The 24,729-nt window shown below is 40.1% G+C and overlaps 1 protein-coding gene across 2 annotated transcripts in view; it reads left to right on the top strand.

The window, feature by feature from the left end:
- LOC118382565 (dipeptidyl aminopeptidase-like protein 6) overlaps nucleotides 1-24,729 on the top strand; it is a 337,979-nt gene that overhangs the window by 42,554 nt on the left and 270,696 nt on the right. The window contains exon 1 of one of the 2 annotated variants that reach the window (XM_052503605.1): nucleotides 4,921-5,294. The exons of the other annotated variant lie outside the window; for it this stretch is intronic. Within the exon in view, the coding sequence (XP_052359565.1) occupies nucleotides 5,244-5,294 (51 nt within the window). The 5' untranslated portion in view covers nucleotides 4,921-5,243. Of the gene's footprint in view, nucleotides 1-4,920; nucleotides 5,295-24,729 lie in introns of those variants that run through there. 2 annotated transcript variants of the gene reach the window in all.

The following is a 24,729-nucleotide window of genomic DNA, read 5'->3' as shown; positions in this document are numbered from 1 at the left end:
CAACACTGTTTCCCCTGCCATAAACTCTCACATTGGTGCCACAAAAGAGAGAAGATTATGTGCTTCATAAACTGTTTAAGAGAGCTTCATAAACTGTTTATTTTGATTGTGGGGTTTTAAGTGTGAGAAGACAACAACATATTTGGTGAGAATCACAGCATGATGCAAATTCAATTCTAGCTCTTGAAGGGGCAGTAGACTACATTGAATGTACAATTTTCAATGACAGCATTATTTAATCTGCAGTTATTCTTCTGTTATTTATTATGTTACCAATAATATTTACATGTTAATAGTATTTTCTGATTACAATTATTATGTATCATATTTTATCTAAATGCAATCTATTGGCTTCTGAAATGTAAGTATTTATTTCTAGATGTCCGATAACACATTCTGATGAAATGGCTTGTCCTGCACTGAGTGTAACAAAGTGCAGGACAAGCCATTTTATCGGAACATGTTATCGGACAGCTATAAATACATACTTACATTTTGGAAGCCAATAGATTGCATTTAGATAAAAATATGATACATAATAATTGTGCATTGAGTGAATGTTGGAAAAAGATCTTGGTTCCTTTCTAAACATAGCAATGTGAATGCAAAGAGGACTCGGACCACAAAATGGGTGAAGTGAACTGGTAATAGAGTTGAGTCCTCATTCAAAGGCAAGGGCAGTGTGAATACAAAGAGAACTGAGTACTTTATTTAGCCTTTTTCTTTTTACCCCAGAGTTCACTTTAAAGAGGACTCAGATCAGTTACTTTAAAGAGGACTATACTGTATGTGAAAACACTCTAAGACTGTCGCTCACTGTCCACTGGCATGGGGTGCTGAACTTCAGAATTGAGATTATTTTGCGGTCCACTTCACTTGGGCTGAATCTCAAATTGCGGGTTTTACAACTGGTTCATTTGGAGCTTGTTTTATAATTCCAGGGTCTTCCTTTTGGTCACAAGCTAGGCGTTGACCATTTACTTTGCATTCTGTGAGGGACAGTTCTCCGCTACAGGTGGTTTTTCCCACTGAAAAAGCAACAGTGGGCACCAAAATTAGTTTGTGAATGCTGGCCCCAGATAGAGGGGACTGTCTAACGTCTCATGGCAGAGGAAGACTCAGTCATATTGGCAAGCTGACAGCCATTGGCCATGTGGCAGATCTTAAAACTTTGGTTGGATGTCCACTTGAAGGTTCATAAATTAGCTGGAATCCATCATGAGAATGAAATTATATGAATTGACAGGTGCCAGAGCAAAGTATTATAATTTTCAATGGTAGGTTTTGGAGAGTTGGGTAAAGTGCATTTCCCTTGTAAGCTAGCCCTCAACATAAGTCAAGTTTAATTATTTTTAAAGTCATTCTAGATTCACAATATTTTTGTGATGCTGCAGTATTGGATGGTGCAATTGCTACATAGTCATATCTAATGTGGTGGAAGCTTGTGGTAGCCCAAGGGAGACCCTCTGACTCAAATCAAATGTATTTGTTATATGCTTCATAAACAACATGTGTAGCCCCACAGAGTGAAATACTTACTTAAGTGCCCTACACCGTATCAATGTGCAGGGGTATGAGGTAATTAAGATAGATATGTACACATACCTGTATATACAGTTGAAGTCGGAAGTGTACATACACCTTAGCCAAATACATTTATACTCAGTGGTTCACAATTCCTGACATTTAATCCTCGTAAAAATGTCCTGTCTTACTTAGGTCAGTTAGGATCACCATTTTATTTTAAGAATGTGAAATGTCATAATAATAGTAGAGAGAATTCCCAGTGGGTCAGAAGATTACATACACTCAATTAGTATTTGGTAGCATTGCCTTTAAATTGTTTAGCTTGGGTCAAACATTTTGGGTAGCCTTCCACAAGCTTCCCACAATAAGTTGGGTGAATTTTGGCCCATTCCTCCTGACAGCTGGTATAACTGAGTCAGGTTTGTATGCCTCCTTGCTCACACACGCTTTTTAAGTTCTGCCCAAAAATCTTCTATAAGATTGAGGTCAGGGCTTTGTGATGGCCACTCCAGTACCTGGACTTTGTTGTCCTTAAGCCATTTTGCCACAACTTTGGAAGTATGCTTGGGGTCATTGTCCATTTGGAAGATCCATTTGCGACCAAGCTTTAACTTCCTGATTGATGTCTTGAGCTGTTGCTTCAATATATTCACATCATTTTCATACCTCATGATGACCTCTATTTTGTGAAGTGCACCAGTCCCTCCTGCAGCAAAGCACCCCCACAACATGATGCTGCCACCCCTGTGCTTTACTGTTGGCATGGTGTCCTTCGGCTTGCAAGCATCCCCCTTTTTCCTCCAAACATAACGATGGTCATTATGGCCAAACAGTTCTATTTTTGTTTCATCAGACCAGAGGACAGTTCTCCAAAAAGTACAATCTTTGTCGCCATGTGCAGTTGCAAACCGTAGCCTGAGCGGCCTTTCAGGTTATGTCGATATAGGACTTGTTTTACTGTGGCTATAGATACTTTTGTACCTGTTTCCTCCAGCATCTTCACAAGGTCCTTTGCTGTTGTTCTGGGATTGATTTGCACTTTTTGCACCAAAGTACGTTCATCTGTAGGAGACAGAAAACATCTCCTTTCTGAGCAGTATGATGGCTGCGTGGTCCCATGGTGTTTGTACTTACGTACTATTGTTTGTACAGATGAACGTGGTACCTTCAGGTGTTTGGAAATTGCTCCCAAGGATGAATCAGACTTGTGGTCTACAATTTTTTTTCTGAGGTCTTGGCTGATTTCTTTTGATATTCTCATGATGTCAAGCAAAGAGGCACTGAATTTGAAGGTAGGCTTTGAAATACATCCACAGGTACACCTCTAATTGACTCAAATTATGTCAATTAGCCTATAAGAAGATTCTAAAACCATGACATAATTTTCTTGATTTTTCCAAGCTGTTTAAAGGAACAGTCAACTTAGTGTATGTAAACGTCTGACACACTGGAATTGTGATACAGTGAATGACAAGTGAAATAATCTGTCTGTAAACAATTGTTGGAAAAATTACTTGTGTCATGCACACAGTAGATGTCCTAACCGACTTGCCAAAACTATAGTTTGTTAACAAGAAATTTGTGGAGTGGTTTAAAAACTGGTTTTAATGACGCCAACATAAGTGTATGTGAACTTCCGACTTCAACTCTACGTAGGGATAAAGTGACTAAGCAACAGGATAGATAATAAACAGTAACAGTAGCATATGCATTGACTCAAATGAGTTAGTGCAAAAAGGTTCAATGCAGATTGTCCGGATAGGTATTGGTTAACTATTTAACCAACAATTTAGCAGTCTTATGGCTTGGGTATAGACTCTTAGAAAAAAAGGTGCTATCTAGAACCTAGAAGGTTTATTTGGCTGTCCCCATAGAAGAACCCTTTGAAGAACCCTGTTGGGTTCCATGTAGAACCTTTTCCCCAGAGGATTCTACATGGAACCCAAAAGAGTACTACCATGGGACTAAAAAGGGTTATCCTATAGGGAGAGCCGAAGATCCCTTTTGGAACCCTTTTTTCTAAGTGTATAGAACCTGTTAAGCGTCCTGTTGGTTGTGGTCTGTGAACTTCAGTCCTATATGCTACCCAAGCAACTCTCTATTAGCGCATAGAGATCCCAGTCAACACCTACAGTGTGACCAGTGGGCATTGAACATAGAAAGGAAAGATTTTTTTCAGTAGTTGTAGTGCTTGCATTGTATGTATTTCTTATACTCAGAACGTTATCTGTCACGACTTCCACCGACGTCGGTCCCTCTCCTTGTTCGGGAGGCGTTTGGCGGTCGACGTCACCGGTCTTCTAGCAATCGCAGACCCATCTTTAATATTTACCGTTGGTTATTGGTCAAGTGTATTTGTTTACCTTGTGCCTTTATTTTTTGAGTAAAGTACATCTCTCACTCATTTTGCTCTGCTGCGCCTGACTTCATGCACCAGTTATACTCACCTTCTGACAGTTATCAAACATTTGGCCACACATGTTAAGCCTGCTAAAGCTTTTAACACGGTTAAACTATGATGCAATGGGTCTACACAGTTCAGAGATATCACTCCAAATCATCCTGTTGTAGGTTTGGAATGTAGGATAGATAGGACTATTGCTATTATTGCACCAACATGAATAGACACTCGATGTGTTGATCATGGCCCCTTGCTGTGTTGTAGATCAGGGATGGGAAACTGGCAGCACGGGTGGCTGAAGGCTATCCGATCAATTCCCCTCCCCCAAAAATAAAACTTAGTCAAGGTCTCAACCTAATGTTGAGAGTTAGTAGAATACATAAGGTGCAATTTCGAAATTTGGTTGTGCATCAGCAGTTTTTCTTTTGTTATGTCAGTCACTGATAGTCAGTCAATTAGCCCATGTCAGCAAAAACATGTTATGATGTGGGTAGCACACCCTCGAGCAACTGAGGCCCAGCAGTTTTCTTTTGCCCATCCCTGTAAATGTGCCCATCCCTGTAAATGCATTTTGTAGCTGCCTCAATTATGTTTGTTACGATTTCTCCAGTGGCCCAGGAAATGTTTGGTATAAACAAATATATCATAAACTAATTTATTGTGACAGGGGACCGACCAATGGTATATTCATCATGTTTACATCCACCTCACTGTGGAAATGCGTTTGTGATTCATGTTTAACTTGTTTTTTTGGTACTCATTGTGTTTACAGACACAAATTGTAGCCTATAAATGAAGCTGAGGAAATGTATTGAAATGAAAAATAAGATGAGTCAAAGCTTCAGCCAGCCAGTCCATGGGAAATGTAATATGAATCGTTATTCCTGTGGCAGCAAGCACAACACGCGCCGACGACCAATTCTCGGTAGCTGCGCGAGACCGGGAGCGGACTTCTGTTCCATTCAAACAAAATAGGACTGGACCAGCCTCTCGAGGGAATGTGAAAGCGGACGTGGTAGTCTCCCACATTATGGAAATTATACATGATAGACTTTGTGAACAACTCCAGTTACCTCAATTTTTTTATGGCTACATCTTTTACAGCTACTGAAAAGACACGCACTCAGCCATTAATCAACAGGATATTGAATAAAAAGGCAACGCATGTGTCTGATCAATGCGTAGTAAGCCCACCCGCTCGTGAACTACTTGCCAAACCCAGGGTCTCGCATAACTGACAGAGACAGTTGGAGAAGCGATCCAAAAGTCAAACGAAGAGAAAATACTGAAATAATAGGATCCTTTCTACGGAGAAATGAAGGAAAAGAATCTGATTGAGACTGCGAAAATGCAGGGAAACGTAATGGTAAGAGATGTGTTTTGCTCATTTGAAATGTCAGCTTGAATCGCTTATAAGCGGAACCGTCTTTCAAAGTATTGGTTTCAGCGTGCGTTTGGAGCGTTTGAATAACTGTGCTGAATAGTAAATGCATTGGAAACGTGATCTAAGACTCTCTTTGTACTAAAATGGGATTATGCCCCTCTGCTGTAGCCAGTCTGCCCATTTATCGTAGCCTTGTTGCTGCCTGAGATGACATTATTTTAGAGACAGCTCACACCCATGCAAGGGGATATGATTTAACATTATACCTCCTCTCCCATGTGCTTTGCGGTTGTATAGTCTACAGCACTGAGTATGAGAATGGCACCTAGTGTAATGACGAAAACATTACATTATTAAAGTTTTCTAGTTCTCTTTTTCCATAGGGCACTGATTGATATTAATGCTGGGTTCAATAATAAACCCTATTTTCTTTCTATGTTCTCGTTATGAAGATTTGAGGGCAGAACTAACCATTTGCTCGATCTAGGTTAGCTCTTGGAAGGGCTCATTTAGTTTAAACCACACCTAAAGTTGTGAATCTCGGGATATTGCTGTCTGTCCGAAGGGAACTGCTGTGTACCTCTGTTATGCATGTGTTTGGGATTTCCAATCTCCAGGTGTCAGGAGTCACTGGCTCCTTTTACTGAATACACATTCAGGTAACAACCTGGGACCCCTGTGTGAAAGCCTTACCTGCAGTCTTTATTTTTAAGTAAGCAAATTGGGATTTAACAGATGGCTCCTGTGTTTATGTGAATATCTTCACTATTGCCAAGTAAAATTTACATAATATGTTGTATATTATGGAAAGACTGACAATATTACATTTCCATTTACATTGGAACATTGAAAAGAGCATAGGAAAGTGTACACCACAGCAACATCACTAGTCAGCATGCATTATTTCATTCTTGGATCTGTTTCCTAGAAATAGTGTGACGGCAGGAAGATTGAGCTGTAATTCCAGGTCTACCGACAGTCCATTTTCCTTGTCAGCTTGACCTTTTCACTTAACCCCAGAACCCCTGCATTCTGTTAAACCCAACAGCCTACATGGGGTGGCAGGGTAGCCTAGTGGTTAGAGCATTGGACTAGTAACCGGAAGTTCAAACCCCCTCTGCTGACAAGGTACAAATCTGTCGTTCTGCCCCTGAACAGGCAGTTAACCCGCTGTTCTTAGGCCGTCATTGAAAATAAAAATTTGTTCTTAACTAACTTGCCTAGTTAAATAAAGGTAAAATAAACCTGGCTGTCCTTACAATTCTTCACTTGACAGAACTATGAACAGAATTTAGTTGTGCCACTTGATAGCCTCTTGCCTTTCCAATATCGGGCCAATGTATTGAAATATCAATTGATTATTTTGATTTATTGATTCGCATGATTGATTGATTTACCTGTAAAATTATTTGACCTGGTAGTAGCTCTTGGCCAGATAGAAAATGTGCACTCCATAGGGTAACATTAGAAATGCCATCAAGCCTCGTAAATTACAATTGACAAGTTTGACAGTTTGACTGCTTTGCACTGATACATAAATCTGTTATTCCTGGAAAATAAGCCTTGACTCAAGGCAGAAGGACAAATAATGGTAAATAGAGAATCATGCTGCGTTCACGTCTGTCATGACAGGGAAACCCTGTCTAACTATCTCAAATGCACGTTGGACTACCATGAAGCACGCCAGGGGATCTACAGTTGGAAGTCGGAAGTTTACATACACTTAGATTGGAGTCATTAAAACTTGTTTTTCAACCACTCCACAAATTTCTTGTTAACAAACTATAGTTTTGGAAAGTCAGTTAGGACATCTACTTTGTGCATGAGACAAGTCATTTTTCCAACAATTGTTTACAGACAGATTATTTCACTTATAATTCACTGTATCACAATTCCAGTGGGTCAGAAGTTTACATACACTAAGTTGACTGTGCCTTTAAACAGCTTGGAAAATTCAAGAAAATTATGTCATGGCTTTAGAAGCTTCTGATAGGCTAATTGACATCATTTTAGTCATTTGGAGGTGTACCTATGGATGTATTTCAAGGACTACCTTCAAACTCCTTGCCTCTTTGCTTGACATCATGGGAATATCAAAATAAATGAGCCAAGACCTCAGAAAAACATTGAAGACCTCTGCAAGTCTTGTTCATCCTTGGGAGCAATTTCCAAACACCTTCAACTGTATATTCTGTACTGAAGTAAATAGCTGTACTGTCTGAACACTTCTAAATAGGGGTTAAAACACTAGTTATACATTTATAAAAGTACTAACTAATCAATTACTACACAATGGACACTGAGCTTCTATAAAATGTGTATTGTGTGTGAATCTGGTCTACAATGACCAGAAGACCAATAGCTAGCTCTTTCATCATACCTAGCACTCTAAAGTGTTGCCCTGATGTCTACAATAACAATAATACTGTCCCTACCATGCCATTCTGGTAGCCCATTAACCATCCCCTTATATGGCCCTAACCCTCTCTGTGTGTCTCCTTGGCAGGTTGCTCCGAGTGGAAGTCGGTGGCAGACCATCCATTTTCAACCAGCTAAGTTGGTTGTCCTCCAGCACTTTCCTCTGTTTACTGCTGGTTGCTCTCTGCCACCAAAAACAGGCCTTCAAGGGCACAGTGGGCAGTGTTGTCGAACCACTAATGATTTTCTGCTGTTGGCTGAAATGAAATGCATTTGTATCCACAGTGTTATCTCTTTAAAGTGGAGAAATACCAACCACTAACTACGAGTGTCTCCATCCCTCCCTGGCCCGTCTGTTGCGGTTATTATTTCAGTCTCAATTGAAACAAACCACTGAGAGAGCACTCATGATGAGGGTTTGTCATGTCTCCTTTTAGTGACTTTAAACAGTATGTACAGCAGGGTTCCCCAACTGGGTGCCCGCAGGTTTTATTTGGCCCCCCCAAGCTTTCCGAGCAAAAAAAAAAACTAAAACAAAAGGAAATCATCTCCAAGTGATTTTAATCCAATAAATATTTTCCCAAGTAATAATGAAGACATAATGAAGACATTGATCAAATGTAAGCAATTATTATGTTTTAGTCAAACATATCAGTTTGGGCTTCTTTGCGGTCAATTTGCAGTCTACAAATTATTTGTAATTATGTTCTGACCATCCACTCAAGAAAAAATTGTCCCACGGCTGAATCTCTTTGATGATCCCTGATCTACAGTATGTTTGCACTGGTGTTCTGATGCAGGTGTTCAGATTCCTTCTCTCAGCCCATTAGATAGACATGTTGTTGTAGTGTCTTCTAAAGAATACAATGTTCAATTTAAACTCAATTGTTTTCTAGAAATCTTCCCTATATTAAATGCAGATGTATTTGAATCATGAAGAAGGCCTAATTTTGGCTCCACAGACAGCTGTTTGGTTTATTATGCTCCTTGTATCCCCTTGGGGCTGATGAGGAGAGTTCTGACGGAGGACCACTCGGCATGATTAGGTGCTCGACTACACACTTAATGCATTCATCACAGATCTCATGCCAGTTCTGGTGAGCTATGGGCGTGTCCCAACAGTCTGAAGTAGCTTTCCTTATCTACTTTCCTTCATCTGCAGAGGATCTAAAACACATCAGGACTTATGGGTGTGTCCCAGCAGTCTGAAATGTCTTCCTTCCTACCCTTGCCTCCATTCCTTCATCTGCAGAGCATCTGAAAACACAGGATCGGTGAAAGCAACACACAAGTAGCCTAGCTGACTTGATGAACCCTTCCTTCAGTGTGGATGAAGGAAAGGACATGAGGAAAGAGGGCAGAGGGAAAACACTTAGGACCACAGTGGCTTGGCACCAGCTTGCAATAAAAGGCATTGGAACGGTTGCCCCTCCTGTTAAGTGGGTGGCCTGCATTCACGGCCACTCACGTCGTTTGTTTGATTGGGGTCGGCCCAGTACGACGTTGGAGGTGCGGGTCTAGGAACAAGGACTGTGATTTATAGTGACCTTTAAGTGGGCCAACATTTCTCAACGCTGTTATCGTGCAGCTGTAACATTTCATTAGGTACGCTGGAATCCATCATACACAATGTTGTCTGTCTCAATGGCCATGCATGTGAGGACTGGAGAGAGCCACCATTGTACATGCAACATATTTATACAGTCTGGTTGATGGCTTGAGAGCACAACCGTTAGTTTAACATTTTTCAAAAATCTTATATGAACAGTTTATTTCTTTAAAGATATAAAAATGTAACCCTAAAAGATTCCAACTGTGTCTGAAAGGCAAAAAAAGGAAATTGGCATGTGCCGTACATGCATTATATTTGGGGGGTTATCTCTCTATTGTCAAATGATGGGCACTCATCTCAAAGGAATTAAGTTTCATTTTCCTCTTTTTCAAGTGGCACACTTTCTCTCCTCTGAAATGTCATGTTTACCCAGCACTTAGGTGAGTCGCCGATCTATCTCTATTTGACTCTGCCAAGAGGACTTAAGGAATATCTAAGTGAGTCTTGTACAGTCAGTCACTCTGTAGAGACAACAATTGGACCCTTAGCGGCAGTGTAATTAAGGATCATCCTCAGCTGTTTACATAATTAAAACACTCTTTTTGAAGTTCTGTCAGATAGGTCGATCTGTATCTCCAGGGATGTTACCCTGCTCCTTTTTGATAATCCAAACACATTAATGTGAGATAAAAAAGAAATAATAATAATCTGCTGCATTATCAATGTATTATACTCTGAAATGTATACAGTACTGTACTGCATTGTGCAGTACCACTTATGGGCATTTCCATGTAAAAGGACCCATGAGCACCAACGTGTGATGTTCATAGGAGCACATCAAATTGGTTGTCAAATGAAAGCTAAGAGTCTATATTTTGGGGAAATTAAGGCATAAATATTTTTTTCAGCCATTTACCATCCTTAAAATAAAAGCTTTGATTTGTGGATAAACAGATGGAAAAGGGGGTCTTAGAAAACATCTACCAGAAAAAGTATTAAAATGCATCAGAAATACATCAAAACACAATAATGTTGATGTAAAAGCCCCTGCCAACGAATATCAACTTTTTGGGTGACCTGACCAAGGAAATATGAGTTATAGATCTGTCATTCTCATTGACAGCAAGTGTAAGAAGCAGTAGATCTGTTCTATATGCGCTGTTTCTATGCTCCCCGTTCTTCAGTTTCGTTTTTTTTATTTTCGGTTTTGTACACCAGCTTCAAACAGCTGAAAATATATTTCAGTGGTTTAGATGGTAGATTGCCACTGTTATTTTTTACTGTCTTTTTACTGTTGTTTTTATTTCTTTACCTACCTATTGTTGACCTAATACCTTTTTTGCACTATTGGTTAGAGCCTGTAAGTAAGCATTTCACTGTACAATGCTTGTTTTGTCACATAAACTTAAATTTGGCGAGATATTCGAATTTTAGCAATCAGGAAATTACTGATTGATTTCCACATATTGCACCTTTAAGTGACTAAAACTCGTAATTCTGATACCAAATTGCTAACGGAATTACCAAAAAATCTGTAACGGAAACTCAATTGGTTACAATGAGTAATGTTGATGTCCAAAGACGAGCCGGACTGGACCTAATCTGAACCTATTATAGACATATGTTTCACAAGTTTGGATAGCACAGTACAGTGAGTAGAGCACGTTAGAGTACAATACAGTACCATACAGTACTGAGTACAGTACTCTACAGTGGGTAGAGCAGAGTACAGTGCATTAGAGTACAGTACCATTCAATACAATAGTGCTGTACAGTACAATACTGCACTCTACTGTACTGTACTCTAATGCGCTGTACTCTAATGCACTGTACTCTACTCTACTGCACTCTACTAACATAACAATAACAATGTATGCAATTTAGCAGGTGCTTTTATCCAAAGCGGCTTAGTCATGTGTGCATACATTTTACTCTACTACTTATTGTACTGAACTCTACTGCACTGTAATGTGCTCTACTGTACTGAACTGTACTGCACTATACTGTGCTCTACTGTACTGAACTCTACTCTACTTTACTGTACTCTGCTGCTGTGTGATGTCCAAATTTGTGAAACATGAGGAAAATAACATTTGTGTCCATAATTCTGCATTTCTATGTAGTACAGATCCGATACTGTAATTCCGTTACCTGGTGTAAATCCACTTCACATACTGTAGTTCAAATCAAATTGTATTAGTCACATACACCCAATACAACTTTGGTAACACTTTACTTAAAGCTGACAGGAAAAATGTCTTATTTTAAAGCATATAGGGTTATGTCTCTGTGCAGCCTGGTCGGCAGCTTTAGACTGCTACAGTATACTCAAAGTTTCTCCAAGGTATGCCAGGAGGTAGCGTAGAAAATGCTCAACTGACTCCAAATGGCTGTTCTTTAGTCAGGTATCAAGTGATGAGGGACACTTTTAACGCTTATACTGAAACAGCCCCCCTCCAATGTTGAATAACTCCCCACATTGTTCTGTCCACTGAGTTTTACAGGATAGACAAAGTGCAGTTTGACACTTTGCTCCCTGGCCAGGGCTACATCCCTCTTGACTCGCATCACGCCTCTGCTTCCCTCTGCACTTTCCATCCACCATGTGACTTCAGATATACTTTTCTATGTAATAAGCTGCCAAGGAGAGACTTCATCAGGTATAGCGACTCCTGTTTTTTCACAGTACATATCACACTGATGGTGGAACTCCTTTGTCAAAAACCATGCTCAAATCAAATGTTCAGTCACATGCACCGAATAGGTATAGACACCTTACAGTGAAATGCTTACTTACAGGCCCCTAACCAACAATGCAGTTTAAAAAATATGAATAAGAATAAGAAATAAAAGTAACAAGTAATTAAAGAGCAGCAGTAAAATAACAATAGCAAGACTATATCCTGGGGGTACCGGTACAGACTCAATGTGCAGGGGCACTGGTTAGTCGAGGTAATTGAGGTAATATGTACATGTAGGTAGAGTTATTAAAGTGACTATGCATAGATAATAACAGAGAGTAGCAGTGGCATAAAAGAGGGGGGGCAATGCAAATAGTCTAGGTGGCCATTTGATTAGATGTTCAGGAGTCTTATGGCTTCGAGGTAGAAGCTGGTTAGAAGCCTTTTAGACCTAGACTTGGTGCTCTGGCACCGCTTGACAATTTTTACGGCCTTCCTCTGACACTGCCTGGTATATAGGTCCTGGATGGCATGAAGCTTGGCCCCAGTGATGTCACATGCACGCACTACCCTCTGTAGTGCCTTGCGGTCGGAGGCCGAGCAGTTGCCATACCAGGCAGTGATGTAACCAGTCAGGATGCTCTCGATGTTGCAGCTGTAGAACCTTTTGAGGATCTGTGCTTGGACCATGTTAGTTTGTTGGTGATGTGGACACCAAGGAACTTGAAGCTCTCAACCTGCTCCATTACAGCCCCGTTGATGAGAATGGGGGCGTGCTCGGTCCTCCTTTTCCTGTAGTCCACAATCATCTCCTTTGTCTTGATCAGGTTGAGGGAGAGTTTGTCTCTGACCTCCTTATAGACTGTCTCGTCGTTTTCAGTGATCAGGCCTACCAATGTTGTGTCATCGGCAAATTTACTGACTCAATAACCAAAATAGATTTTTTTTCAAACTTTCTGCAGACATCTTTTAATATTTAAACAGAGCAGATATTTAGGAGTTTTTGGAAAATATAGTCGCATAACAAAATCTGAGGGAGATTTAACTGTAATTCCGTTACCAAAGTTTGCATCTGCACAGTTCTTCCACAAAATTAGTTTTTGTACAGCAGTCCTTGTGCACAGAGTTTACATTCACATTTTAGTAATTTAACAGACACTTATCCAGAGCGACTTACAGGAGCAATTAGGGTTAAGTGCCTTGGTGAAAAATCGACAGATTTAGTTGACTTTTCGGTTATTGGCTCAACGCTCTTAACCACTAGGCTACCTGCCGCCCAAAGTTGTATGGTTGATAAGCTTTGAAATCAATGTTTTTTTTGGCATACATTTTAAAGTGAAGAAAACTGAGCCAAAACTTAATTCTGTTAACCTGAAACTGCATATGGAAATTTCAGAGTTGATCTGTTTATTTTATCCACTCAGAGAAATTGCTGTTTAGAAACAGAATTTTGAATTGCTGCTTAGAAACGGAATTCTGAGTGGTTGATAATGAAAACATTTTATTCCTTCTTTGCTGCTGTGACAGGGAAACAGTGACCCACATAAAACCTCAGACACATCCAGAAGCATTTTATCTCCCTACCCTACCCCACCCCTCCTCTCTCACACACAGACACACACGCACACATGCATGCACACGCACACACAACTATGGCATTTCTGTCTGTTGCACACACTCCCCAATCCAAAGAAATCAATCACTGCTTAGCCGGGCAAGAACGTGCCGGGCGCTCCCAGCAAATAACGAGTTTACGGTAGATTAATATTTCATGGTGCCTTTTTTCCTCCATTTCTGCCTCCATGTTTTCAACTCGGGATAGGGACTGGGGGAATAGCCATATATTTAATTAATTGTTCAAATAATAGGAGAGCTTTGCTATGGAAACCAGTATTTTATAGCCTAGATAGTTACATGTGGTGTTAAAATGTAATGGGTTTTTTGATATTAGGATTTGCAATTTACCGCAATTCATGTGGCTAAAAGGAAAATTGCAGTTTCAAAGCAAATTTCCTGCAATTCTACACATTTTTCCATGTCTTATACCGAGGGCTTATGCTACCTTAGTGACTCAAACATTACAGAAAAATCAATGGGGGCCCCATGCCATGGCATTTTTTAAATTTGAGATTCTCCCTGACTGTCAAGTTTTAATTTGATTGATAGTTCTCAAAGATGATCTTATTAAAAAATATATGGCGCCATTATCTTTTCTACATACTTTATATCTGGTTTTAGTATTTTAAGTTTACACTGAAAATGTGTTACGATCCTGGATTAAAGGTGCAATTTTCCAAAAATATTCTGCCATTTCCTGGTTGCTTAAATTCTAATAGTTTGCCTAATTTCAGTTAATGTGACTGAACAAGCAGTCATTGTGTAGAGAATCATTGTGCCATTTAAAATTAAAATAAATATGTGTATATATACAGTACCAGTCAAAGGTTTGGACACATCTACTCATTCAAGGGTTTTTCTTTATTTGTACTATTTTCTACATTGTAGAATAATAGTGAAGACATGAAAACTATGAAATAACACATATGGAATCACGTAGTAACCAAAATATATATTTCATATGAGATTCTTCAAAGTAACCACCCGTTGCCTTGACAGCTTTGCTCACACTTGGCATTCTTTCAACCAGCTTCACCTGGAATGCTTTTCCAACAGTCTTGGATGAGTTTCCACATATGCTGAGCACTTGTTGGTCGCTTTTCCTTCACTCTGCGGTCCAACTCATCCCTAACCATCTCAATTGGGTTGAGGTCGGATGATTGTGGAGGCCAGAACATCTGATGCAGCACTCCATCACTCTCCTTCTTGATCAAATAGCCCTTACATACCCTGGAGGTCATTGTCCCGTTGAAAAATAAATGATAGTCCCACCTAAGCCCAAACCAGATGGGATGGTGTATTGCTGCAGAATTCTGTGGTAGTCATGCTGGTTAAGTGTGCCTTGAATTCTAAATAAATCACAGATGGTGTCACCAGAAAAACACCATCACACCTCCTCCTCCATTCATGGTGGGAACCACACAAGCAGAGATCTTGTGTGGTCAACCTCTGTGTCTTCACAAAGACACAGAGGTTGGAACTAAAAATCTCAAATTCTGACTTATCAGACCAAAGGACAGATTTCCACTGGTCTAATGTTCATTGCTCGTGTTTCTTGGCCCAAGTAAGTCTCTTCTTCTTCTTGGCATCCTTTAGTAGTGGTTTCTTTGCAGCAATTCAACCATGAAGGCCTGATTCACACAGTCTCCTCCGAACAGTTGATGTTGAGATGTGTCTGTTACTTGAACTGTGTGAAGCATTTATTTGGGCTGCAATTTGAGGTGCAGTTATTCTGATGAATTTATCCTCTGCAGCCGGGATAACTGTAGGTCCTCATAAGAGCCAAAAAGGGGCTATATTGTATTTTCAGCTGATTGAAGCTGATGTACAAAACCGAAAGTAAAATACACATAAATGTAAGAACAGGAAGCATAGAAATAGTGAACGTAGAATAAATATTCCACTTCTTAGACTTGCTTTCAATGAGATTGACTGATCTATAACTTATCATTTCTATGTGAATTTGGTCAGGTCACACAAAAAGTTACATATTGCAGCTAAAATGTTTTGCTTGTTTGTTTTTTTGGCAGTGGCGGCCACGATTTAGCAGCATAGCCAAATGCATATAGGGGAAACACTGTGAGTGTACACCAGGTAGGTCACACCCACCTAGGCAAGAGTAGGAGAAACACTGCAAGCATATTTCAGCTTTTATGCTTCCCCCATCTTAGAATATCACAAAATTATAAAGTTAAGATGTTTCTTGTAGCCCTACTGCTGAGTGTAAACTGAATTCTTTTTATAGCTATTTTGCTAGTTGATGACATTGACAGATGCTAGCTAGTCCATACAAGAAGTTCCTGTTGAACAAGGAGAAACAGACCATAATGTTTGTGTTTTGGTTGTTACAGTATCTTGCTCCAATGTAGAACTGTCCTTCTAACCAGCAGCAGGCTGGTTTACTGTTTGGCCCAGGGTCTGTTTCTCATTTTGGACGAGACACATTTACAACCCCGGCCAACAGTGAGTTCAAGGAAATGATGCTGAGGTGGTCTCTGGAGGACCAGAGTTCACATAACAAATGGGGAGACATGTAATTAGAGGCTAATTTGTCAGTCTGTTTTAGGGATGCCAAAGAGGGAGGGAGGGAAGAAGGGGGGGAAGAGAGGAATGGAGGAAGAGATATGGACATAGATTGATGGCAAGTCTGCATGGAACATGCCAGAGAGGGTAAGAGAGAAAAGGGAGGGATACTGTATTCTTGTATTCTAAGCACATCCAAAGGAAAGATCTACACACTGACGTGTTTGTGCGTGTACATGCGAGTGTGCAAACTGTACATGTGCACATGCTCTTGTGTCTGTGCATCTGAGTGTGAGTGCTCTCATCGCACGGTTACAGCAGTTTAGATTTTATTCCCAAATTATCAGCATGACCCACAATTAGCAGAGGATTAGATTATAAAAAAGACGAGAAGTGGTTTTGTTAGCAACGGCTCCCATCCCTTCCCAGAGAAGATTGTCTTTCTTTGTGCTCAGCATTAATGATGATTTCCTTCTGCAACACTCATTAGGACTCAGACGTCATAATCTGGCCTCCACCACTTACTCATACCATTGAGTGTAATTGTGTTTCATAGCCCGGCCTACGTGTGCAATGAATGAGCAAGCAGCAGGAGGAGACAGGCATTGTATGGAGCTATTTAGTATAACTGTTTAGTATAACCATGTGATCTTAGGTATCTGACTTGGCGTAATGAACTAGGTCCCGGTCCATACTCAAGGTTGCTCCGCCAACATATAATATTTATTAAGGTGGGGGCAGTGTTCGGTTCCAAAGGTGGGTTCTTCATTAGGTCAGGTAGACTCAGCATCCCCTAACGAGTGATGTGTGTTTGACTTTACAGACGAGATGGGAGATGAGGTGAAAGATGGAGCATATGAATGTGAGACTCATAAGAGTGAGACGCTGAGAGACCCCGTGGGGGAGATACCTAGTCGGACCATGAGAGAGGGAGACTCACTGAGACACACACACACACACACACACACACACACACACACACACACACACACACACACACTGAGAATGACACACTTGGAGAAAGAGATGCTGAGAAAGAGGGAGAAAAGGAGAGATACTCAGATGTACAGAGATTGAGATGCATAGAGACTGAGAGACACACTGAGAAAGAGTGACACACTCAGTAAGAAAGACATGCACCCCGAGAGAGGTTCAGTGTGAGATGTTAACTGAAAGAAGTGGTTTGAGAATGTTCCAATAGTTTTGACATTCAAATTGAACAAAAGGGTATATACATTTGATCAAAGCTCTGCTCACTGAAATGAATTTGGGCAAAGTGCTGGCAAAGCATCTGTAGTGGATTGTCGTTTACAGTATCAGCAAATTAGCCACATTCTTTCAGTTAGCAACGCATGCAGTTTCTGACGTCAAGTAGATGCGCTCAGATTGCAACTTTGATCCACAAAGCAAAAAAGTAACAACTATAACAAGAAAATAATGACTGGACGGCGGACCAATAATTTCCAAGAGAGAAAATCTATTGTAGCCACTGCCGACGTCAGCTTTGTAGAAACCCTTTAGAGTACATTGTAAGCAGGTAAAGTGACTTTCATTGGTGGCTGCTTGGCAGTCAGTGGCATTCGGTTGATGCTATTGCTGTCCTATATGACCTTGCTAAGAGTTGTGGAATTGTGTTCTCTCATCAGTTGTTGGATGAGCTGTTGATGTTTACTGAATGACCTGTGGTACTGGTATTCTCTCTTAGAATGTTCTGTTTTCCTCCATACGATAGCAATGCCTAGTGCCATTGCCAAGAGCCTAACTCCTTCCTTTAGTCCGCTAATTTAATTGAGAAACATTATCTCTCCTCTATTATTTATACAAATGGAAATACTTCTGATAATTTATTTGTAAAGCGTATTCAAAACCTGTATCACAAATCTGATGTCAGTTCTCTGGAAGTTGCTTCACAGAATGAATCGAGCAAAAACCTTGATGACCTGCGGTCAATGACTTAAGTTGTATACTGATCAACCTTTTACCTTGGCTGTTGATCAACCAAGACCGTAAAAATAAAAAAAATGTTGTGCGTGTGTGTATATGTGTGTGCATAGTGCATGAATGTATGCATGTTGGCAACACATGCATAAGTGTTTGTGTGCATTTATGTATGCGTGTGCTGTGTGTGTGTGTGTTTTATGGTTTATATGTCTCTGCAAGGCTTACATTCAGGTTCCATTCTCTCTCTTGCCATCCGAGGCACCATGATTCATACATGCCATTTTGTTCCTGGCCGAGGAAGTTGGGAAACTGCAGGGTGGAATTCTGAGTGATATATAACTCCCTTTGATAAGTCTCTTGGTTTGTGTCTCTAGACTCCCTGTAGCAAGACATTGTGAATGGCCATATTCAGGGAATTCAATTTGCCTTTTTTCTTTAACACAGTCTAAGTCTCTTCCATTGTGTGTGTGTGTGTGAGAGAGAGAGAATGAATGCCCTCTGTACTACTGGCTGTGATGTCACTATGCTTTAGTAATGAAAGATAATGGAACCATTGTTGTTTTATAATGAAGATATTCCCTTATCTTGCTATGTCCCCCTTTTCATTCTATCTGCTGATAATAGGCTTGTCTCTTTTAAAGGGATATCATTTTAATGAGATCATTATATGGAGCCAGACACAAAATTAAATAACACCTGTTAGAAAAGGAACCATATATTCCCCAGACATTGGGAAGATATTAGTTCCCTATGGCAGGAGAACATTTTTCTACATCTAAATTAACTTTTTATGCCTAACGAGGTCTTGTATATACAACCGGGTACAACATTATAGGCGCCCTTGGTAAAGATGAGCAAAAAATACTGTATAATACAAATACTGAGCTATATTGTATGCCAAAAAAAGGGGAAATTATTTTATACTAATACATTTGCTCAGAGAAAGAGATTGTGTTTAACAAGTAATATAAAAAACATTAAAAAAGATGGGGGTCAAAATTAAATACTGTTTTAAATACCTCAACTTGCGAGGGTAATGGCACTGTGCCTTCTTCTAAAATGTTTTATGAGATTGGAGAACACATTGAGAGGGATCTTATACCATTCCTCCATACAGAATCTTTCCAGATCCTTGATATCCTTAATTTGCTCTTATGGACTGCCCTCTTCAATTCAAATCACATGTTTTCAATGGGGTTCATGTCTGGAGACTGAGATGGACATGGCAGAAATGTTATTTTATGGTCAATTAACCATCTCTTTGTGGATTTTGATGTCTGCTCTGGGTTATTGTCTTGCGTGAAGATCCTCTTGTGGCCATCAGGTTTTTGGCAAAAATGTTGTTGACCTTAACTTGTTGGGGACTAGGGTTCCAATCCCCCCCCCCCACACGTTCAGCTGGAAGGTGGCGCATGGAACGCAAAAATATTCCTAAAAATATTTAACCTCCATACATTAACAAGTCCAATGGCTCAAATGAAAGATAAACACCTTGTTTATCTACCCAGCAAGTCAGATTTCTAAAATGTTTTACGGCGAAAACATAGCACATATTTATGTCAAACCACCACCGAAGACAAGACTAATTTGCATAGCCAAGTTGAAAAAAATATGCAATCAACAAACTCAGGATTAAAAGAAAAATAATGCACTAACCTTTTGAAATCTTCATCAGATGACAGTAATATAACATGTTACACATTACATTTATGTTTTTTTCAATAATATGCTATATATATCCATAAATCTCTGTTTACAATGATGCATCGTTCAAAAAATGCTATTCAAATGTCCTGAGAAATGACGATAGCTCCGGCAGATAACGTCAGCTAACAAGGAATACACATAATAAACTTTGACTAAATATGCATGTTCTACATATATATATAGTTAGATACACTTCTTCTGAATGCAATCGCTGTGTTACATTTATTTTTAACGTTACAGGTTTCGTTCACTAGGCTATAATATGAGACGGAGCTCAAAAAGTAGCATTATGGCTCCTCTATCTTGGAGTCCACATAAACCCAAATTTACCACATAAATATTCCCTTACCTTTGCTGTTCTTCCATCAAAAGACCTGGAAGGAATTATACTTACCAAAAACAGCGTTTAGTTTTGCAGTCTGTGTCTTTCGGTTCTCAAAAACGACACATTTCGGTTGAAATGTAGCCAAAAGTCAAGTGGATGCGCACCAAAACGTTGAACTTACATATTATATGTCGATTAAACTTGTCAAACTAACTTCATAAGCAAGCTTTAACATGTTATAAAGGTGTACAGCAATCGTGAGGACGAACAGAAACAGGCACCGTTTAATCGATCTTGGAAAAAAGACAGGACTTGACCAGAGCGCGCATAAAAGTGACCTGTTTTTTCGTGTGACCGAAAGGTTTTGGCCAGCCAAAACTCTCGTGAGCGAGAGAGAGAGAGAGAGAGACTGTTCCCAGAACTGTAACTGCTTGGGAGGGTGGGGGCGATGACGTCAAAGTTGGGCCAACTTTTCTGATGACAAGAGAGAGTTTGGGAGAATGACTGCCCTGAGAGTTCTGCTTTACATACAGACATCATTTAAACGGTTTTTGAAGCTTTAGAGTGTTTTCTATTCAATAATATTTTTTATTTGCATATATTAGCAACTTTTGACAAAAATAAATTATGTTTACTATGGGCACGCAATTACTCCAGCGGGGGCAGTAGACAGCCCTATCCCCATGAGGTTTTAACAAGGACCCCAGGACCAGTGGAAGCAAAATAGCCCAATAACAACATCAAAGAGCCACCACAATATTTTTACAGTAGGTATGATGTTCTTTTCTGCATCCATATTTCGATGCCAACCCCACCACCGGTGTACAGGTCAAAGAGCTCTGTTTTCATGTCATCTGACCATAGCACAGGTTACAATCCAAGTTCCAATGCCATTTGCTGGATGACATGAAAATATAGCCTTTTTGGCCACACACACCAGTGGTGGGTTTGGCATCGAAATAAGGATGCATGAACATAAAATAACCCCATACCTACTGATTATCACATGGATCACCAACCTCCTAACTGATAGGTCTCAGCAGGAACAGTTGAAGTTGGAAGTTTACACACACCTTAGCCAAATACATTTCAACTCAGTTTATCACAATTCCTGACATTTAATCCTAGTAAAAAATTCCCTGGTTTAGGTCAGTTAGGATCGCCACTTTATTTTAAGAATGTGAAATGTCAGAATAATAGTAGAGTGATTTATTTCAGCTTTTATTTCTTTCGTCACATTTCCATTGGGTCAGAAGTGTAACGGAATTCCTCTTCTTCCGAGGAGGAGTAGCAAGGATCAGACCAATGTGCACCGTGGTAAGTGTCCATAATGATATATTTAATAAATCAACAGAACACTAAACAAAATAACAAAAGTACAAAAAAAACAACCAAAACAGTCCCGTATGGTGAAATCACTAACACAGGATACAACCACCCACAAAACACAATAGAAAACAGGCTACCTAAATATGGCTCCCAATCAGAGACAACGACGGACACCTGCCTCTGATTGAGAACCATATTAGGCCAAACACATAGAAATATAACAACAGAACAAAACATAGAAAAACAACATAGAATGCCCACCACAACTCACGCCCTGACCAATTAAAATAAAGACATAAAAAAGGAAGCTCAGAACGTGGTCAGAACGTGACAAGAAGTTTACATGCACTCAATTAGTATTTGGTAGCATTGCCTTTAAATTGTTTAGCTTGGGTAGCCTTCCACAAGCTTCCCACCATAAGTTGGGTGAATTTTGGCCCATTCCTCCTGACAGAGCTGGTGTAACTGAGTCAGGTTTGTAAGGCCTCCTTGCTCTCACATGCTTTTTCAGTACTGCCCACACATTTTCTGTAGGATTGAGGCCAGGGCTTTGTGATGGCCACTCCAATACCTTGACTTTGTTGTCCTTAAGCCATTTTGCCACAACTTTGGAAGTATGCTTTGGGGTCATTGTCCATTTGGAAGACCCATTTGCGACCAAGCTTTAACTTCCTCACTGATGTCTTGTGATGTTGCTTCAATATATCCACATAATTTTCCTACCTCGTGATGTCATCTATTTTGTGAAGTGCACCAGTCCCTCCTGCAGCAAAGCACCCCCATAACATGATGCTTCCAACCCCGTGCTTCACGGTTGGGATGGTGTTCTTCGGCTTGCAAGCCTCACCCTTTTTCCTCCAAACATAACGATGGTCATTATGCCCAAACAGTTCTATTTTTGTTTCATCAGACAAGAGGACATTTCTCCAAAAAGTAGGATATTTGTCCCCATGTGCAGTTGCAACCCGTAGTCTGGCATTTTTATGGCGGTTTTGGAGCAGTGGCTTCTTCCTTGCTGAGCGGCCTTTCAGGTTGTCGTTATAGGACTCGTTTTACTGTGGATATAGATACTTTTGTACCCGTTTCCTCCAGCATCTTCACAAGGTCTTTTGCTGTTGTTCTGGGATTGAAAACACTCTGACGTTTTCAAAGCTGCAAAGATATTATCTTTGGGTGCCCCAGAGCTGATCTTACAGGCGAAACCAAGATGCAACTTCAACCAGGAAATGAGCAGGATTTTTGAGGCTCTGTTTCCCATTCGCTCCTCATATGGCTGTGAATATGCTGTGAACGAGCTTATGCGCTCTGCCGTTCCTCCAAGATGTCTGCAGCATTGTGACGTATTTGTAGGCATATCATTGGAAGATTGGCCATAAGAGACTACATTTGCCAGGGTCCCGTCCGGTGTCCTTTGTCCACGTTGGTGCGTAACTCTCAGCGGCAAAACTTTTACCATGCGATACAGACAGCGAGGTGTCGTTCCTGGAAGTGGGCATCATTGAAGAGATATGTGAAAAACACCTTGAGGATTGGTTCTTGATAGAGGAATTCTAAAATTCCTGTATGTTTTATTGCCAAAACCAATTCGCACTCATTTCTAATTCATTAATGAGTTGTAAGTTCATTAATTATGCATGAAGTAGATTGAGACCAGTCTTAACCTGTTAGTCCTGTAGGGGCAGTATTTCATTTTTGGATAAAAAGACGTGCCCGTTTTAAGCGCAATATTTTGTCACGAAAAGATGCTCGACTATGCTTGGAATTGATAGTTTTGGAAAGAAGACACTCTTACGTTTCCAGAACTGCAAAGATTTTCACTGTGAGTGCCCTAGAACAAATGCTTCAGGCAAAACCAAGATGTTTGACCGACCAGGAAATGAACAGGATTTCTGAGGCTACGTTTTCCATGATCGCCTTATATGGCTGTGAATGCGACAGGAATGAACGGACACTTTCTCTTGTTTCCCAAGGTGTCTGCAGCATTGTGACGTATTTGTAGGCATATCATTGGAAGATTGACCATAAGAGACTACAATTGCCAAGTGTCCCGCACGGTGTCTGCGTGGAAATTGGTGCGCAAAAGTCAGCTACCAGTATTTTTCCATCCGAATCAGAGAAGAATGCAGGCTTCCAGGGACGGCATTTCAATGAAGAGATATATGACAAAACACCTTGAGGATTGATTCAAACAACGTTTTCCATGTTTCAGTCGATATTATGGAGTTAATTCAGAAAAAAGTTCGACGTGTAGGTGACTGAATTTTCGGTTAGTTTCGGTAGCCAAATGCATAGTAACAAAACGGAACGTTGTGTCCTACACAAGAATCTTTCAGGAAAAACTGGACATCTGCTATGTAACTGAGAGTCTCCTCATTGAAACATCTGAAGTTCTTCAAAGGTAAATTATTTTTATTTGATCCCTTTGCTGGTTTTTGTGAATATGTTGCGTGCTAAATGCTAACGCTAAATGCTAAGCTAGCTATCACCACTCTTACACAAATTATTGATTTTCTCTGGTTCTAAAGCATATTTTTGAAAATCTGAGACGACAGGATTGTTAAGAAAAGGATAAGCTTGAGAGCAGGCATATTTATTTCATTTCATTTGCGATTTTTAGAAATCGCTAACGTTGCGTTATGGTAATGAGCTTGAGGCTGTAGTAACGCGACCGCATGCGGGATGGGGCGGACTATGAGGTTAAAAGCCAAAGGTAACAGCGTTTATTACAAGAGAGTACTAACCGCATACACATATTTCCACAGGTTATAAACTGAAAATGACGTCAGCGTTTTCCAAACGTTCTATTTACAAGTAGAGGGGCCCTCTAGCTCTTGAGCCTTCGCGTTATCAGCACGAAGTCAAGGCCAGTCAGTATAAATCAACATTCTAAACAATCTGGAGATGGCCCGTTCCCACCACCTGGAGATTTGTACAACTGAATGAACTAAGCAACAGACCTTCATTGTTACTAAACTCCTGACTACATTATATACAATTGGGAAAGGGAGCAAGAGAGAAAATTCACATGTACAGTACATTATAGCATTTGGACTCGTCAGTTCTGATTGGAATGTATACATAATTAGTCATTTCAACCATAATTTCCTCTATCAGTTCTAAACAACGTCTGCCATGTTTCAGTTGATATTATGGAGTTAATTTGGAAAAAAAGTTCTCAGTTTGGATAACTGAATTTTCGTTTTTTTTTGTTAGCCAAACGTGACGCCACCAAACGGACCGATTTCTCCTGCACAAAAAATCTTTCAGGAAAAACTGAACATTGCTATCTAACTGAGAGTCTCCTCATTTAAAACATCCGAAGTT

This window comes from Oncorhynchus keta, chromosome 4 (genome assembly GCF_023373465.1).
Source record: "Oncorhynchus keta strain PuntledgeMale-10-30-2019 chromosome 4, Oket_V2, whole genome shotgun sequence".
Taxonomy (NCBI): Eukaryota; Metazoa; Chordata; class Actinopteri; order Salmoniformes; family Salmonidae; genus Oncorhynchus; species Oncorhynchus keta.
This window is presented reverse-complemented; position numbering and strand designations above follow the sequence as displayed.